Below are 18,611 nucleotides of genomic sequence, written 5' to 3' on the forward strand. Positions count from 1 at the left end.
CTATTTTATACACTACATGAAAGGTAATATCTGAAAGCAGCATAGTTATATTCATTTTAAACAAAATAGCATAGCATAGCAATTAATAGTTAAAGGGGTCATGAACTGGCTTTTAAAAAAAAATTATATTGTTGTCTGAGGTCAACTTATGACGTTCACTTGCTTTTTACATTCAAAAATATCAAAATGAATAAGTAATAAGCTATTTTCTAGCCTTGTTTTGAGCCTAGCTGAAAAACGCTCGGTTTTTATGGGCGTCTCGCATTGAAGACTTGGAAGTAAACGCCCACTGCTGTGAGTGGAGAACAGTTTTGCATATTATAATGAGTTTCAACTCACTCGTCAGTGCAAGTGGGGGAAATTGTTTTGAAAACTTCCAATGTTGTAAAATGGCAACCGTGATGATTCGCCCATAGATGTTCGACCCAGAGTCCGTGTGTTGCACAATTCCTGTCGGTTCCAATATAGACGACACAGCACCGTTTTTTAATCTTAATCAGCCTGCAAATCCAGTCTCGACCTGTGTCATGTTTACAAAACAATCCTCAGTGAAATGAAGCGAACAAACAGACAATGTTTAACCCACATCAGCTGGAGTGGAACGTCATTAAAAATAAAGTTTATCCATGCAGTCCTATTGGAATCCAGAGGAAGCATATGCAGCGACTGTCTTCTTCCACAACCAGGCACTGCACAATATTTTGTATTGCTCGGTAATTTGATCCGGTTTGTCATCTCGAGGTTGGCCTATGTTATTTAGCTATGCGTGTAATGCGCGAATCGGTGGGCGGGGATAAACCGACCGTGTTGAAGTAGGAGTTGATCTTCTTCTGCAGGGGTGGTGTTTTATCCTCTTTGACGTCATAGTTCCCCACTTTTAAAAACGAGTCGTTTGTTGAGCCTGGTGTCAATAAAAGCTTTCGTTGGACTAACAAGGATGTTTTCAGTTCTGAAACTTACAGGATATTCTTATAATATGACGACCTCTAAGATGTCAAAAGCTCTTAGATGTTGATTTCTCAGTTCATAACCCCTTTAAAGCAACAAGTTAACTCTGTATTCACCAACCTCTTCAGAAACTCTGAACCGTTTGAGTAACGCCACCACACGCTGCTTAAAGTTCTGCTGCTAATGGAGAAAGAGAAACAAACATAAACATACACGCTCATATTAACAGTTTGTTTAGTCTGCAACACGATCACATCAGAAAGTGAGGACTGCGAGTAAATTCTCATTGTTCTCTGGCGTTCTTACCCTGGTGATTGACGCCGTCCGGACTATTGACCTCCTCTGCTTTTTGGGCTTCATTATCTCGTATTCGTCATCCTCAAGATCCTGAGGAGGATGTACAAACACGGGTCAGCAAGAAGAAAGGGAAGTGAGGTTGCTTTAATTTTGCGTGTGCTTGTAATGACCTGTCCTTGTGCTGCGTCATCACTGGCCTCCTGTTCTGACGAGAAGCTTTCATATTCTTCTTCTGAGTAATTATCTACCAAGTCAAACAAACAATATTATAAAAAGGACAGGTCCCATCCTGAATGCTGATTGGTCAATAGAGAGTTCCAGCTAGGAATGCACAGACACAAATAATAATTTTTAGGTAATGGTGATTTTTTTTTATTTTTAGGTAATTTTTGCCATGATATATCACTATGCCTTTAAATTAATGCTAAATGATGATCTAAGTATTAAAATAGGCAGAAATAAACATCCAATAATCGGGTGAAATCATAAGAATTAACAGCTGATATCCAATAAGGTGCATCCAGTCACGCTTAAATACACAATAAAGAAGCAAAACACATAGAAGCATAAGGAAAACACAACTGGTCATATATATAGAAAATACAATTGGTTATTGTCAAGGACATGCCATCGACTAATTCATTAAAAAAATTCATTTGTATGGTTGGATGTTTCTTTTTACCAGAACATTTGATTTTCTGTCCTAGGATGGCCGCCTCTTCATGGTCTATCGGCTGACTGGACAGGGAATAGATCCAAATCTCAGCAACTTTACCCAGAAGCTCCTTCTGATTACTGCACAGAGCCAAGACCTGCCCTCCTTCTGCAGGATGCTGCATCACCTACACACCAACAAATCAGCATGTTAGCATGTGTGCGCGCTTCAAAAGTGACAACTGACCTCAGTAAGAAACCTGAAATACCTCTGCCATGTCTATAGAACCAGCAGCCAACGTCTTGTAACCCAAAATTGTTCTGTTTTTGTACCTCTTCCTCCTCTGAAGCAGGATTTGCAACTTATTTCCCTCGCGCTTCAGAAAATGAGGGTACTACTCGCATACAAACACACACACACACGGGACAGAAAGAGCAAAATCAAAATCAATTTCAGAATAAAAACTCAAAAATGATTCAGTGCACATTGAGATGATGATGATGTATCGAGAACAATATTGGCTCTGTTTCAAAACTTAGTAAGCAGTCTACGCAGGGAGCATTTGAAGCAAGGGTTGTTCCTACGATACCTTCCTTTTGGCCAAATTCCAAGGCAGCACATCATGTATCCACTCCCGTAATGGATTGCAAAGAATAATGCAGAGCGTTCCAAATCAGTCGCTCATGACGTTGTTTGTCAAGCAAGGCAGCTGCCCGTGTAGTGCAGAGGCTAAGGTGGTTTTGGAACAGAGCCATTGTTTTTATGATTGAGCGATTTGCAAATGTGTGTTTTGAGGATATCTTTACCTGTAGGGAGAATGTGAGAGCGAGATCAGTCTCCACCCCTCCAGCAGGGGGCAGCACTATCTCATGAGAGCGCAGGATTCGCTTGGAGCCCTACATCGTAGGAGCAAACAGACCATCGGTATTTCACACAATTGCTCCTTTTGTCTTCACTTTGAAGAAATAATTATCCACATAACTTTGAATTGTGTTTACTGCAGTGTTTTGGGTTGGCTTTTCTAATTTTGTCAAATGGAATTTGTCCTCATACTTCTGTATTGGCCAAAAATGTGTTTCATTTTTTTAAAACACAGAAAAATAGCTTTTTTTTTCAAGAAGGATGTTTATATATATATATATTAGATTTATTTATTTGAATTCTAAAAACTTAATTCCTTGTAAGACTCTTCTATGGTGTAATACACAGCCAGGCCAAAAAAATAAATAAAATCGCTGTTTGGATTTAAATTAGAAAATGCTTAAGTGGCTATGAATGGATTATTGCAGTGATTATTATGTTTCTAACATGTTATATGTTAGGCAACAGTTCCTCCAACCCTAAAAGATGGAGTGTGTAGCTTTTTATTTCTTAAAGGGTTAGTTCACACAAAAATGAAAATTCTGTCAGTAATTGCTCACCCTCATGTTGTTCCAACCCCGTAAGACCTTCGTTCATCTTCGGAAAACACAAATGAAAATATTTTTGATGGAATCTGAGAGCTGGATCACTCCTCCATACTAGTCCATAGGCTTCTTGAGGGATTGAAACTTGCCGGCCTCGAAAAGTTATTAAAGACATCGTTAAAATAGTCCAAGTGACTACAGTGGCTCAATCTTAACTTTATCAAGCGACAGGAACACTTTTTGTGCGCAAAAAACAACAAACAAACAAAAAAAAAGGACCTTCTTTCTACTATTTATTTCCTTCCCTCTGGGCCTCGAGCGTATGATCTGTTGTTGTACGTCACACACACCACAGACATGACCAGCGTCGGCCAATAGTGAGCCTACGTGTGACGTGTTAACTAGAGGCCCAAAGAGGAGATGAATAGTTGAAATAAAGTAGTTATTTATGTTTGTTTTTGCGCACAAAAAGTGTTCTCGTCTCTTGATACAGTTAAGATTGAGCCACTGTAGTCACTTGGACTATTTTAACGATGTCTTTGATATCTTTTCGAAGCCGGCAAGTTTCAATCCCTCAAGCAGCCTATGGACTAGTATGCAGGACTGATCCAGCTCTCAGATTTCATCAAAAATATATTAATTCATGTTCTGAAGATCTTACGGGGTTGGAACAACAGGGTGAGTAAATAGGCAGGGTTCTCAAGTCTCACGCATTGGCCGTGAGACACACTCATTTCGACCGGTTCACACGCTCACACGCCACACTGTGTATTTCTCACGCTGAAAAGGCAATGCCAACCAAGTTGTCCTGGCTGAAAGCTTTCTAACGTTGTATACGAGGCGCAGGCAAACAAAGTGAAGTTTCCTGCCGCCAGCGCGTATCTCCGCCAGATTGCGTTCGTTACTAGGCAACATATATGCGCGCTGCGTGCACCACTGATCTATACATGACATGTCATTCAGTAGCGCGAACACGCGGAAATGGACGGAACATCCTCGGCCACCGTACGTTCGTTACTAGGTAACCAACAACATCGCGCGAACACATGTGTCGTGATGGAGAAGAAGGTAAGTTGGAAGAAGCTCGTCTAACATTTTTGGGCTAGAACATTTAATATGTAGCCCATCGTACATTATTATTGATGCAGTCAAAAACTCTACAACTACTTTGCAACCAGGCTCAGTTTGGCTATCTTACGTTATCTGAAACTAAGAGAAATGTTAGTGGGTATGGAAAGGAATGAAGATTTACTGATTTTATTTTAAATTATATTATACTGTAATATTAATAGTCTTTCTAGTTACATTAAGGATGTATTACAGCAGATTGCTCTGGGTAATATTTAATCATTGTCATAATGTTGCATTTGTATTTTTCAAAGATGTCAGGAAAAAAGCAGAAAGATATTTTGTCATTTTGGGCACCAAAGGGTAAGCCCCCTAAAAAGGTTGCCAGATTATAGGAGGAGACAGTGGAAGAGGTGGTGCACTCTAATCTGTCCATTTGTTCTCAATGTCCCACCACACAATAAATCATTCGTCTAGATAGAAGACGCATTCAAAAATCAAAATGCAATTTTTAAAGATTTGTTTGAAACTGTTTGGAGCGATTTGTTATATTTTTGGTTAGCTATATTTGTAATACTGCATTAAAGAGTATTTGATGTGATGAATTGCTCTGTCATTTATCAGATTTACTAATTGTTATAATTTTAATTTGTTCTGGTTAATTATGAACAATGGGTAAAATTGTGGGCGGGGATGGGTGGGCGTGGCTTCATTATGGCTCCTCCCCTAACCGCGCGTGATCTCACTCCAAGCTTTTGCTCAAACTTGAGAACCCTGAAATAGGGTAAATAAATATATTTTTGGCTGAACTATCCCTTTAAAAAAACATGCAGGAAAACACATCATGGTCATAATCCAGGATGACAAAGCCAAGATTCAGACTCAAATTGTGAAAGAATGGTTGGGAGGGAGCAAGAGGGACGATTCATTCTCACACATGAATTTGCACCAGTCCAGACCTTAAATTCATTGAAAGATTGACTTTGACTTTACAGAGTCAAGAATGCACTTTACAATGAAAAGATCTTGATCGAAAATGGATGCACATCTTGATGGAAATAACATCACATCATTTATTTCCATCAAGACTCTTAAGCATTTGCCTATTTAAATCAAAAAACGCCTTTTTTTGGGCTGGGCAATGTATAAAATAAAATAAAAAATAAATGAAATTACTTTTAAATGTTTCCTTTTAAAATATTTAGTTCATTTTTTGTATACTTATGAATGTTGTAGTTTTTGTTGGCAAAAAATGTATACACATGCTGAAAAACAATATCCACTGCTGATCACTACTACGTACCTGAATCTTGACTGCAATGACAACAGAAATCAGCTCTTTGTCGAGTTCCTTCATCACAACTAGCTTCTTCAAAGTCAGACTGCACAACCTACAGACAAAAACAACATTATATATTGAGTTATTTACACAAACACGTGATTACACATAATGTCTGGTAAATTGAAGAGTTATCTTTGTTAGTAGCATAGTAGCTTTGAACCAGGACAGATCAATTCAGAAAACAACAGGAAGTCCCCGTGACTGATGAAGTGGGGTTCGGGGATTTCAGCCCTCTGGAAACTGGCATACAAAACTGTTTACAAAACGCTCCAGTAAGAGTCTGTCATTCCAACCAGAAGGAACCTCTTGAACGAGCCAAAGTCTACTAAAACATAACAAACACACACCCTCGCTTCGACACCGCAGTAAACCTGAACACTACTGAGGAACATCCACCCTTTAGCACATACAGTGATAAATAACAAATATAAAAAAGAATCAACACCCCCACATTCACATCACAGAGGCAAACATTTCCAGAATTTAAGGATTAGTAGACCAAAAAGACAATTAAGTACCGTAGTTTTTTGCCTATAATCTTCCCTTTTACCAAAGTCGAAAAATACACACGGAACACATTTAAATATGCGCATATGCAAATTGCACAGGGAATTACATTTGTTTCTCACACAAATCTATTGAATGACTTCAGAAGACTTAGAATAGAATGTACCAGTTTCATGTGGTGATCTTTCTCATTTATGGATCTTGACAGACCAATTTACTTTAATTAAATGGAAAAGACTAAGAGTGTGTAAACAAGCCCCCCAAGATCTTCCTTTGTGGGCAATGAAAAAAGCCATATTGTACTATGCCTTAAAAGCAGAGTGAGAGTAGCCCATCACAGAGAATGAGATAATGTCAGTCATGCAGGGAGAGAGCTGGAGCAGAGATGAGTCAGGAATGTCGCAGTGGGAAGTGATCAAGGGACCAGAGAGGCGCTTAGAGGAACCAGAGCAGCCTGAACAGAGAGAAAAGCCAATGGGGAAAGTCCCACACGCACCTCATAGAATATTAATAAGAAACGCTTTATATATTCAAATCACATACCAGGTGCTAAGAGGACAGAGAGAGAAAATATCCCTCTTCCCTTTATCTCTGCTCCCTTGATTCATTCAGTTTGTCTTTTTTGTGTGCGTGTTGTGATAACATACTTATTTATAATAAGGACACATATTCTTTTTCCCGCTTTTATTTATATACATGTTTGTATATCTCAATTTCTTTGGCATTTTTGTACTCTATCACACTAAGAGAGAGAGATTTAAAAAAAATCTTACTTGGACCAATTTCCTCTTTAGTAGCACGTCATATTTATAAATGCCATAAACTAAGAGGTACTGAGGGAACATATCCGCATTAGTAGTACTATTATATATAAATATTTATAAATACGCAAATTATTACAAACTATACATTTGCGTATATATATATATATATATATATATATATATATATATATTATATATATACGTATAGCCTATGTTTGTTTGTTTTATAGTTTTTTGCTTTATGCAATGCTTTAATATGTAGAGAGAGAGAGAGAGAGAGAGGGGGGGGGGAGCACACAGTTCAATCTCTCTGTGATCTGAAGGCTGGTATTGTTCACACACACCATTCTCACTTTGACTCACACACACACAAACAAAAGCCATTCTTCTCCCCTGAGCGATTAGCATGCTAACACACAACAAAGGAATCCACAGCGATTCTAAATATACACACAATTCTCTCTCACACAGCAAATACAAACACAGATTAAAAAAAATTACTAAACTGTTCTTTTTTTGTGGCTGTGGCTGATGACCTCTAATTCTCCTCAAGTAAAAAAAAGAAGCAATTTATGACATTAAAGCAAAATAAAAATTGGATAATTTGCAACACAAACTTAATAATATATAAAATTGTATACGCATGACGGAGTGACTGCGGTTTACGCCCACTGAGTGGTAAAAAGACTAACAGACAAAATAACACACAAAAACGCATCTAAACCGGGAAAGTTTTGACTAGAAATCTGAGGTATATTTTTACAGAGAAGCAGATGGATCACTGCAATTCATTGAAACAACTGGACTCCATATGCTGAATTTTGGGGTAAAATCATACATATTGTATTGACAACTCATCAATTAAATATTTACCATCGTAGGCTATATTCTGCATAATTCAATGTTTTTAAACAAAAACTGAGGGAAAAAAAAACTATACAAGTTTTAGGGCTGATGATATAACATGATGATAAATATAACATTGATATGAGTGATCCGAATTTAGACCTACCAATCTTGTATTTATATAAAGCGTTCACAGGTAAATTGGCTTTATGTATTTCCCCTACATCGAAATCAGACGCATATAAATGTCAGGAAACACGATTCCTGGCTACATGTCAATATCCAGGGATCACTGTTGGCAAGTTATAAGGAACACTATATCGAGTCCAACCTTTGGTTTAAACAGAATCGTTTGTTTTAGTCACGTTTTCAGTTTCCCCAAATACAAATCCTAGACTAATTAAATGCAGTCATACAGCAGCTCTTTTGCCACTCAGTCCAGCTTAGGTGGGCGTCTTCCGGTGGGAAATTGACATCAACGCAAACCCTCTATTCTTCCTGTCTAGTCAATATAATTCAGTATAATAGATAATGTCATGTGTACTGGCATTACAGAAACAGGAATTCATATTTTGCATTACAAGACTAAAGATAATTGGGGAAGGGGGTTTAAATCTACTGAATATATGTTCATGAATATATATATATGTATATTCTTTAATTTGATTATGACGTTAAATACAGCTTAGGTTTGACTCAAACCACTGGCATAAATTACACACTTTAGTTTTAAACAGTCAACACACATTATTTATTTATAATAAATTATATCAAGTAAAAAATATTTGATATTAGTAAAAGCTGTGTCAGAGGTTGATCACAAACACGACAGGAAACAACGGACACACACACACAAATGAATGTTCCGTTTTCTCAGTACAAAGGCTGATTATTTCAGCTGGTGTGGTGTGAGGTGTGTGTGCTGTGTCTCTCATTACACAAACACACACACACTCACACTCTCTCTCTCTCTCACACACGTCAAAAAAAAAAAAAAAAACCTCTAATAACTATATAGGCCTATAACCTCCTATAAAGATCTTATAGCCTTCAATGACCTCCCACAGAAGAACAGACTGTTCATCCTCTCTGGAGTTAAAGATAAAGACGTTTCACTCCCCTCGGCTGGATGCAAACTCAATCACAGCTCCATTACACACTCTCCTACAGATACTGTGTGTGTTTCTCTCTGACAGATGCTGCAGAGACTCTGGAAGCACAGAGGGAATGAGAACAAAATCAATTTCATTCATTTCTACTCAGAAACCATCAGCTCCCATCACTCCTGACTCAGGTTACATGCACATCTACTGTAACTTTAAGTCTGAAACGCCCGTGCTAAGGGGTGAAATTGCGCTCGGGTTACGTGCCTGGACACACCGCCGGGATTAGCCGATGCACTAAAACACAAGAGCTGACACCATCATTTCACAAGACTCTCACAGAGACAATCTATATGTAGATTTACAGACCTGAAGCATACAGCATTGACAATATTTACAGAAGTAAATGTCCATTAGCCTACATCAATAGAAGAAATACCCAATGATTCAACAATTTAAACAATTTTTGCACCACTAGTGGCGTTAAACAGAATTGCAAGCAGGGTTTTTTTTAAGCACATGACTTCCATTCAATAACAACACTGACGTTACCAATCATTGGCATGAGCTTAGGGCTGGACTAGTCAGACCAGTTATTATTAACTGAAGCTAACACTGAAACTTGCCTTTGTAACTGAAGTTAAGAAATATTAAAATTACCAAATCAGAAATAAAAATAATCAAAACTATATATATATATATATATATATATATATAAAGAACAAATAAATATTAAAGAACAAATAAAAATGACAAAAGAACATAATTATTTAAACTAAAATTAAAATGAATCAAATAAAAAATAAAAATAAAGCTAATTAAAAAATAGTAAATGCCAAAAGAGTACATAAATAATACAAATATAACGCAGTGTCTGACCAATGGGACAGTGTACAGTTTTTATTTTGGTGCGGCTGGTGATTCTTAAATTACACACTTCACCTTCGCGAAAGTATTTTCATTCTGTTACTGACGCATTTTCTGTTGAAACAGGAAGATATATGGACATTGAAGTTATATGTAATATGTTTAGGTAAATATCAAATGGACATTTTCAAATATATGAGAGCCATCATTGTCAGTTGCAGATGGACAGAGAACTGCATAGTGCATGATGAGTCATCAATATTTGGGGTATATTTTCCTGGAAGTCCCCATGAAACCGGAAGTTACAACCATCTTTACTTCAGTGTTGTGATGTATTTCCAATTGCAACAGAATATTGAATAGAGGTCAGGGTTTTACTTTAGCGCGCCTCCTCTTCATCCCTCGCTCTTAGCAGACTGACAGTTGGAGAGGAGTGGTTAGGCATTTTCAACCCAAGCCGTCAAACCGACGTCAGAGAAGGAAACTAAATTACGAAGGAAGTACATTTTAAGATTTTGATTAAAGAAGATTACCACAAGAAACTATTTTTTCAGTGTAGTAACTTGGATTAATTGTTCACCACAAGACTAGCAATGTGCGCTAACAAAGTAAATAGGGTCAATTTTGATTTCACGATGACAACTTTAACTGCAAACTATCACATTTGTGCACTAGCAGAGATTGCCGCAAAACTAACACACATGGACTAAAAGCAACAAAATCATTTTGATTAGGGTGACCATATTTTGATTACCAAAAACCAGGACACTCGGCCCAGCAAACACATGGGCCAACTCAAATAATACTCAATTTACTCAAAGATACCTTATTAATTTCAATACATTTAAAGTAGGTTATGCCTCCTCTGTGCTCTGTATGGATAGAAAATTGTTATATTGTTATATGAAAACAGGACATGTCCTGGGAAAACAGGACAGTTGGTCACCCTAATTTTGATTACACAGTTTGTTTGTGTGTGCCTTCAAAGCGAGTAAGGATTTTGAGGGCCGTTTCCATGCTGGAATCGTGTGTATTTGATCTCATCAGAATCACGGTCCAAATATTTGCATAGTGAGTAAACCCCAGAGAGGTGACCTACATTTACTTCTGGAACCTAGAAACACAGGTTCTTACACACATTCACACACTTTTCTAACAAGGTCAGCTTGGTCCTAATTAGCTCAATTTCAAAGACTTCAACATTCCTTGGTGTAATTGATGGAAGGGACACACTCAGACTCAGACACAAACACACACACACACTAAGAAGTAAGTCAATAATGTATCTAAGTTTTCAATGGTATGAAAAGCACATGACTGGTTGACATGCAATTACAAACACACAGCACACACACACACACACACTAATTTCTTCTGAGTTTGTCTAAACCTGGAAATATAGAATATTGACGAAGAAAATTTAGAAAAAGTCATGGGCTGAGATCACAAGGATGAAATGAAAATGTACAAGTAAAAGAATGTCAGCAGATTTGTGTGACACTGAACTCCTTTGCACAAAAGGTCAGATGTTCTTGTTTTCATTCAACCAGTACGATCAATCAGTTTCAAAAATAAATACAAAACCTGTCCTAATTGAAAGAAAACAAGTTTAAAAACAAAGATTAAATCCAATATTTAGAAGCCATTTTTTGTAGGTCGATCATTTTTGACCAGGTCCACCACAAGCATGACTTTGTGCTTTTTAGTGAAAGATAAGAGCATTTCAAAACAAACTTCCTGGTTAAGCATTAAAGCACACTTTTGTGATAAACAGAGCAATTTATTTTCCATATTTTGTTGAATATTGACTAAATCATCCACAAATAATGCTTTTATCACTCAAAAACTGAGGTGCATAACCTCAGATCAATGAAGCCAACGATCCAAAAAAAAATACAAAACGAGCCCCAATTTAAATAAAACAAGCTGACAAAAAGATGGAATCCAGTATTTGGTTATAATATCGCATAACAAGCGATTTACAAGCAATTTCTAAAAGGCGGGAACATCAAAGGTGTTTCAACAAAACGCATTCTCATCCTTTAGCGTCAAATAGGTGACGCTATATGATGAAACGGCGAAATAATACACACATGCCACCCGTTATCGTTAATACAACACGCGCTGTGATGGGTAGGTTTAGGTGTGGGGTAGGATAGGGAAGTGTCATTTTACGCTAAAGGATTTATGACGCCTTGGGTTCGCGTGTTATTTTAACGATAAAGGGTGCCGTGTGTAGTATTTCTCCGTTTTGTCATATAGCATCAATCCGTGTGTGTTGTTGTATATCCGAATGAAGTGGCTTCTCAAACAAGAAAAAATGTAGGGCGGGACTTGACCTATATGGCTAAGCCACGCCCTCAAACGCGATGAGCCAATCACAGTGCGCAGCTAACCCAATGCACTCAGACATTCTCTGCTTCCATGTCCATTGAAATGCACTGCAGTTAGTCAGTTTTCATTCGTTTTTAAGTAAGTAAGTAAGCCTTTATTGTTCAGCCTTGGCTGAAAATTGGTCTTTGGTCTCGAAATTACTGTACAATCACAAAAAACAATTAACAACACACAATACATAAACATATATGGTTAAAATAATCACAATCACAATTCCTTCCTTTTATTTAAAAGACTTATTGCATTTGGTACGAAAGATTGTTTATATATTGCTTTAATAGCTTTTGGAGTTCTGTAACGACGAGGTGATGGCAATAATTCAAATACATGATTCAAAGGGTGTGATGTATCTCTTGCTATAGTCAAAGCTTTCCTCTGAACAGCAATTTGATATGACCGGTTTTTGTTAAGATCCTTCCAATTTTTTCTTGTAATTTTAAGTTTAAAATGGTCAAACGTTGTTCATGGGGTACATGCAACTCTGACACTAGGTTCCCGAGAGGCTGGGCGACGGTGTGTAATTTTTTTTTTACCCTTTCCCAAGCCACATCTCAACCGAGATAGGAGTCTGCTCTGGATAAAGTTATGCGATTAAGTCATGCGGTAGACCACAACACAAACTAAAGGTGAATAAATTAAACAAGGATGTCTACATCTGTTCAAAGTTAAGTCAACAACATATTTGAATTTCTTATCTTTAAAATCTCGAACGTACATTAGCCTAACGTTAGAAAACGTTAACATTAGCTTTTAGCTGCATTGTACACTGTATGTCACTTAGCTTTATTAACATAATCTGTAAATAACCAAGATAGCAAATGTTAACAATGTTGTGCTGAATGATTCATGTAAATACTGTAGCACCAAACGGTGATGGCAACTATATGCGGTTTATCACGTTTACACTGTGACCTGTACATTTTTGCCAGGGGCTGAAGCTTTTCATCGACCTTCTCACAATAAAATCATTAATATAACCCTCCAATGCATAGTTAAGGCCCTTTAGGTGACTTCGAGATGATATATAATCTTTCTGTCTCCAAAAATCACCAATTGCCTCCTCTGAAATGTCTTCTACTGTGACAGCTGCCTGTGACGACCTGTCCCCGAATGTTGACTGTGTGTCCAAAGTGAGTGGAGGGGGCGTGGCTTAGCCATAGGTCAATTTGATTGGATCATTGCAGCTTGCTATTGCTATGATCTCATGTGATTGACAGTTTGCCCCGCTCTCTCGCCTGAAAACACCTCATCAGAGAAGAGATCACAACAAGAGGGAGGGCAATTGGACAAAGATTATTAGGGCGTACGAATAAAAAATAAAAATAATGATGTGCACGGCCACGGATAAATCATTTATAATAAATACTACAATATTTTAAGAATTGTCCATTTTGATTTCATGGTGACTATGTTGTGACAGTCATATTTTCCATGTGTTGGTAGTCAAACTTTCTCACATTGTAGGTAAAATGCAGACAACACTTGTGTTACTGTATTGAGGAAAGGACAACAGCGCAGAGCTGAACAAGTCTTTTGTGACATTTGAATTCTGTGCTGTGATCTAAAGCATTATACAGCACAGTGATTGGATTAAAAGTGTATTCTCATGAACAATGTGGAGAAAAACTCAGAGACTGATGAAGTAGACGTGTATACTTCAGCCAGTCACAACTCCGCACACTTTCATTTTGTGACGTTGGTTAAAAAAAATGACAAAAAAACACGTATATAATATACTAATAAACATAACTAGTGCTATCATCATTTTTATGATGTGCAACCTGTACATATGTTAAGCTCAAAAAAAATGTGTTTTAGGGTTTAATGACCATTTCAACGTTTGGACGCACTGTATGCAAATGATAGATAAACCGCATAGTTTTTACCAAGAAAACTGTATGCACACTTGATAATTTCTACATTACTTTTTTATCTGAAACTCTAAATTATGTGTTTGAACTTTAAAATGGAGCAGAGATAACCTGAAATCTGTCCCAACGACTGCAATAAAACTGTGTGTGTGTGAGGGAGAGAATGAGATATGAACTATATAAACAGTAATTCACACACAGTAGATTTGAATTTATTTCACCCTGGTGAGATTACAGGAGTCCTTGACCTGTGGATAACGGTTAAACAGGGGGAAAAACCACCACAGATTATCCTGAGATGGACAGACGGACAGACATCAAGTTAACCTAAGCTTTAATGCAGGAGAACATAAACCGATGCAAACAATCCATCTGTGTTTCACCTGAGCACACGTTTCTCTGGACACACTCAGTTGACTTCATTCAGCTCATTAGCAACAGCTGCGCATGTGTGTGTGTGTGTGTGTGTGTGTGTAACTTCCAGAGAACTGCAGTTAAAGACTAACACATGCTGAAAACATTTCAGAGTCAAACTAAACAAACGAGTCAACATGCACATGGATCTCTTTTCCTTGTAAATACAACTGACCTATTTTCCTACTTTCTCACTGAATCTCTCTTTCACACACACACACGCTTATCAGAAACCAAAGCATTTAGTAGTTGCTCCAGCTGCTGAAACACCAACTTTAGTACAATGAGAGTCTATATTTTTAAAACATTATAAATGCCCCACAAATACACCTATGCATACAGTATTTGGACTTGCAACACACTGATAAATATTATATTAGATGAGAAAAGAAAAAAAAAATCAAACAAGGTTGCATTCATTTTAAAGGAGTAAATCACTTTAAGCAAAAACTTTTGCTGATAATTTACTCACCCCCATGTCATCCAAGATGTCCTTGTCATTCTTTCTTCAGTCGAAAAGAAATTAAAGTTTTTGATGAAAAAATTCCAGGATTTTTTCCATTTAATTGACTTAATTTGGTACCATACGGTTCAAGGTCCAAATGAGATTTTTAGTGCAGCTTCAAAAGGCTTTAAACGATTCCAGACGATGAATAAGGGTCTTACCTAGCGAAACGATCGGTCATTTAAAAAAATAAATAAAAAAGTTTAAGTTTAATAAGCACAAATGCTCGCCTTGCTCTGTTCTGTGACGGGCATTCGTCACTCTCCTGTTCAAACTCGTTCATCAAAATGAACAAATCTTTTTTCGAGTCATTTCGTTCCATATGACTCGAAAAAAGATTCGATTATTTTGATCTTTTTTTCGAGTCATTTGGAATGAAATGACTCGAAAAAATATCTAAATGAACTTTAGATATGTTTTCGTAAATCTCTGACTTAATTATAGATATTAGTAAATGTGAATTGTTCCCTGCCTGATGCCTGATGGTGTGGTGGAATTGTGTGGAATACCAGTTAAAAAACAAGTCTCTTATTTGGGGATCAAAATTTGTAAAAATCAAAAGGAAAGAATTGACATAAATTATCCTCCATTAATTGATAAAGGGCAAAAGAAATTTAATATGTGGTTAATGAGAGATTTATCTTTGAGCGGTAGAATATTGCTATCAAAGGCTGAAGGGTTGTCCAGATCATCTTATACAGCAATGGTTTTAGATGCTCCAAACTCAATTATTAGGCAAGTTAATATGAAAATGTACAATTTTATTTGGAAGTATAAGCCACATTACTATGGGAAAATCCTATTGGGTTTTTGCGGAGGGAACGTGACGTCATCCCTCCATCAGAGTGCCAAAGTTATGAAGTCACTTTGTAGGACAACTAAAGAAGCTAGCAGCACATGGTTCCCTCGATCGAAAAGCTATTCATTTTCCCCCTAGACTTTTGGAAAAATCACCAAAAAATAAGATCTGTGTTCAACAAAGAGCTGTGACCCTTACACGTTTTGTCTATCAAGATCATCTTTACAAGTTAATCCAAAATTTATACATTTTGAAGCCTATATAAAGTTTTTAAAAAACACAAGCGGACACAATGAAGTTTAAAAAACCACAAGCAGGTTATAACCGGTGTGTTTTATGTCAGATCAAAACGTGAAAATATTTAGAGGCTTTGTTAACCACAGACCTTTTTTCAGGCGATTTAGCAAAAACCCATTCAAAAATCCCATAGACCTTAGGGCGAGGGAACCGGAAGTGCTAAATGCTAACTCACTTCCGCGTTTTGGCCTACAGAGTGACATCATAACTCCATTGGTGTAGCTGAATAAAACACAGATAGAGACAGTTGGACTGATTAAACATGAAGAGAGTATTACAGTATTAATGCAATACTCTCTTTATATTATGCAACAGTATTATAGTGTGTGTTCTTCAAGCCATCTCAGGTATTTTCATAAGGATAATGTAAATTTATAATGCAATGCCAATCGGCATAGCCTTTATTACTGTATATAATACAATCTTTTTCATTTCAATTTAACTGATATCATTTTTTTTAATTTCTATTGATATAATGATATATCGTTATCATGGATTCTTGGATTCTCGTCCTTCGGATGAGACGTTAAACCGAGGTCCTGACTCTCTGTGGTCATAAAAAAATCCCAGGATGTCTTTCGTAAGAGCAGGGGTGTAACCCCGGCATCCTGGCCAAATTTGCCCAGTGGCCTCTGTCCATCATGGCCTCCTAATCATCCCCATATACACCAATTGGCTTCATCACTGTCTCCTCTCCACCAGTAAGCTGGTGTGTGGTGAGCGTTCTGGCGCAATATGGCTGCCGTCGCATCATCCAGGTGGATGCAGCACATTGGTGGTGGTTGAGGAGATCCCCCCCCTCTATGTGAAGCGCTTTGAGTTTCCAGAAAAAAAAAGCGCTATATAAATGTAATGAATTATTATTATTATTATTATTGATTCTTTTGGTCAGGAGAACAGTGTAGTGTAGATATGACAGCCCTAACTGAAACACTTTCTGTTCGTCAAACTTAAGGTGATGTTTAGTGAATGAAATCTGTTTTTTTTTTTAAGAAAAATTGATTAAAAGTAATATAAAAAAAAAGTTCGTTCTGAGCAAAGGTCTACATGAGAACAATGAAAAAATAGACACGATACAACGGTCAAAGACCACCATCTGAATACGTATGGCTATAAATTCGAGATCGTCGACCTCACCTTGGATACAGAGAAGCACTAAACGGATCTGAAATGCAGAACAGAAAACAGTGCAGCTGACTGAAAAATAACTGTATAATACATAATTGTGCATTGTTTTCATTTCAAGTGTTTGGTTGAACACTGTTACCTGCTGTCTCTTTACACAACAAACAGACACACCTGCAATGATCAGGAATGTTTTCACTGTGGTCACAGCTCTATTTAAACAAAACCGACTTGCCCCACTGCCGTGTGGTTATGCACATGTGATCAGGATGTTCATGCTAGTTTTGCATTCTTGAAAACCATAATTCATAGACCTACTGCTGCTGGCTTACACCAGGGATTCTGGGAAAGAGCAGGTCATGGTCCACAAACCAGCTATTTTTGTCTTTGGACTGCAGACTGTCAGAAACCCCAGGGTGTAAGGCATCTGTTCTTTAGGGTGTGTTCAGATGCCATTTTGGTCTGGAATCTTCTGAATCTCTGGACCTCACGGCAATGTTGATGATCAGTCTTTACAAAGCTTGCTGCACAGCTAATAAACTATCAAATATTATCAAAAGAGTTAAAAAAATTAATAATTTCAGCACAAAAATATTAATGCAAATTGATGTGACTTGGTTTAGGAAGGAGGATATTGGTGACTTAAAGGGACGGTTCAAAAATGTCATCACTGACTCGCCCTCATGTCGTTCTAAACCCGTATGACTTACTTTCTTTAGACCAGAAGCGGGGTTATTGACTTCATTTTTGGCCACATGCAAATAATTAAATGCAGACACCAGCACAGCTCTGCTAAAAAACACCAACCAACACAACACACCGCAGGTCGCTTTCACAGAACCTGATGAACTGGGTTTAATATGATGCAGTTGTAAAAGGAGACATCAGCAAACATTTAAAACCAAAACAGAGGAATTTTATAGTCTGAACGAGTAGCTACAGTCTAAACAATGCTGGGTTATTTGAACCCAAATTTGGGTCAAATATGGACAAACCCAAATGTTAGGTTAACTTCAACTTCAACTTTCAACGTTAAAGAGCCCCTATCATGGATTTTTGAAAATGACTGTTCATGTAGTGTGGAATATAGCTCTAGGGGAATGAAAACATCCTGCAAAGATTGATATCTTAAAAAAGTGCACCGTATATAAAGTTATTGTCTTTCAAAAGTGAGAGACGACTCTGAGTCTAATTGTTTTTGAAACGAGTCATTAGCTGTTACATCGTGACGTAGATAGGTCATTGGCCGCTCCCAACAACTGCGCGCGCAGACTTGTAGTGACGTCTAGAACACATTCAAATACTTCAGCTGAATCGCATCATGTCGAGGAGACGTTGTGTTCTACATTGCAAAGACAGTTCAGCCACTTGTTTCCATTGTCCAGGGACGAGCATGTGAAGAA

General features: G+C 37.4%; 1 protein-coding gene across 9 annotated transcripts in view; it reads right to left on the bottom strand.

The window, feature by feature from the left end:
* The window catches only part of pacs2 (phosphofurin acidic cluster sorting protein 2), a 46,975-nt gene that overhangs the window by 19,508 nt on the left and 8,856 nt on the right, over positions 1 to 18,611 (bottom strand). For 8 of the 9 annotated variants that reach the window (XM_039656159.2, XM_039656155.2, XM_039656158.2 and 5 more), the window contains exons 2-8: positions 5,678 to 5,765; positions 2,707 to 2,796; positions 2,169 to 2,294; positions 1,928 to 2,087; positions 1,416 to 1,489; positions 1,255 to 1,335; positions 1,069 to 1,128 (exon numbers count right to left, since the gene is read on the bottom strand). In XM_039656159.2, the coding sequence (XP_039512093.2) occupies positions 1,069 to 1,128; positions 1,255 to 1,335; positions 1,416 to 1,489; positions 1,928 to 2,087; positions 2,169 to 2,294; positions 2,707 to 2,796; positions 5,678 to 5,765 (679 nt within the window). The remainder of the gene's footprint in view (positions 1 to 1,068; positions 1,129 to 1,254; positions 1,336 to 1,415; positions 1,490 to 1,927; positions 2,088 to 2,168; positions 2,295 to 2,706; positions 2,797 to 5,677; positions 5,766 to 18,611) is intronic. The other variant, XM_039656156.2, reaches the window with a different exon arrangement.

The sequence above is a fragment of the Pimephales promelas genome, chromosome 11 (genome assembly GCF_988280905.1).
Source record: "Pimephales promelas chromosome 11, fPimPro1.hap1.1, whole genome shotgun sequence".
In the NCBI taxonomy this organism is placed as follows: domain Eukaryota; kingdom Metazoa; phylum Chordata; class Actinopteri; order Cypriniformes; family Leuciscidae; genus Pimephales; species Pimephales promelas.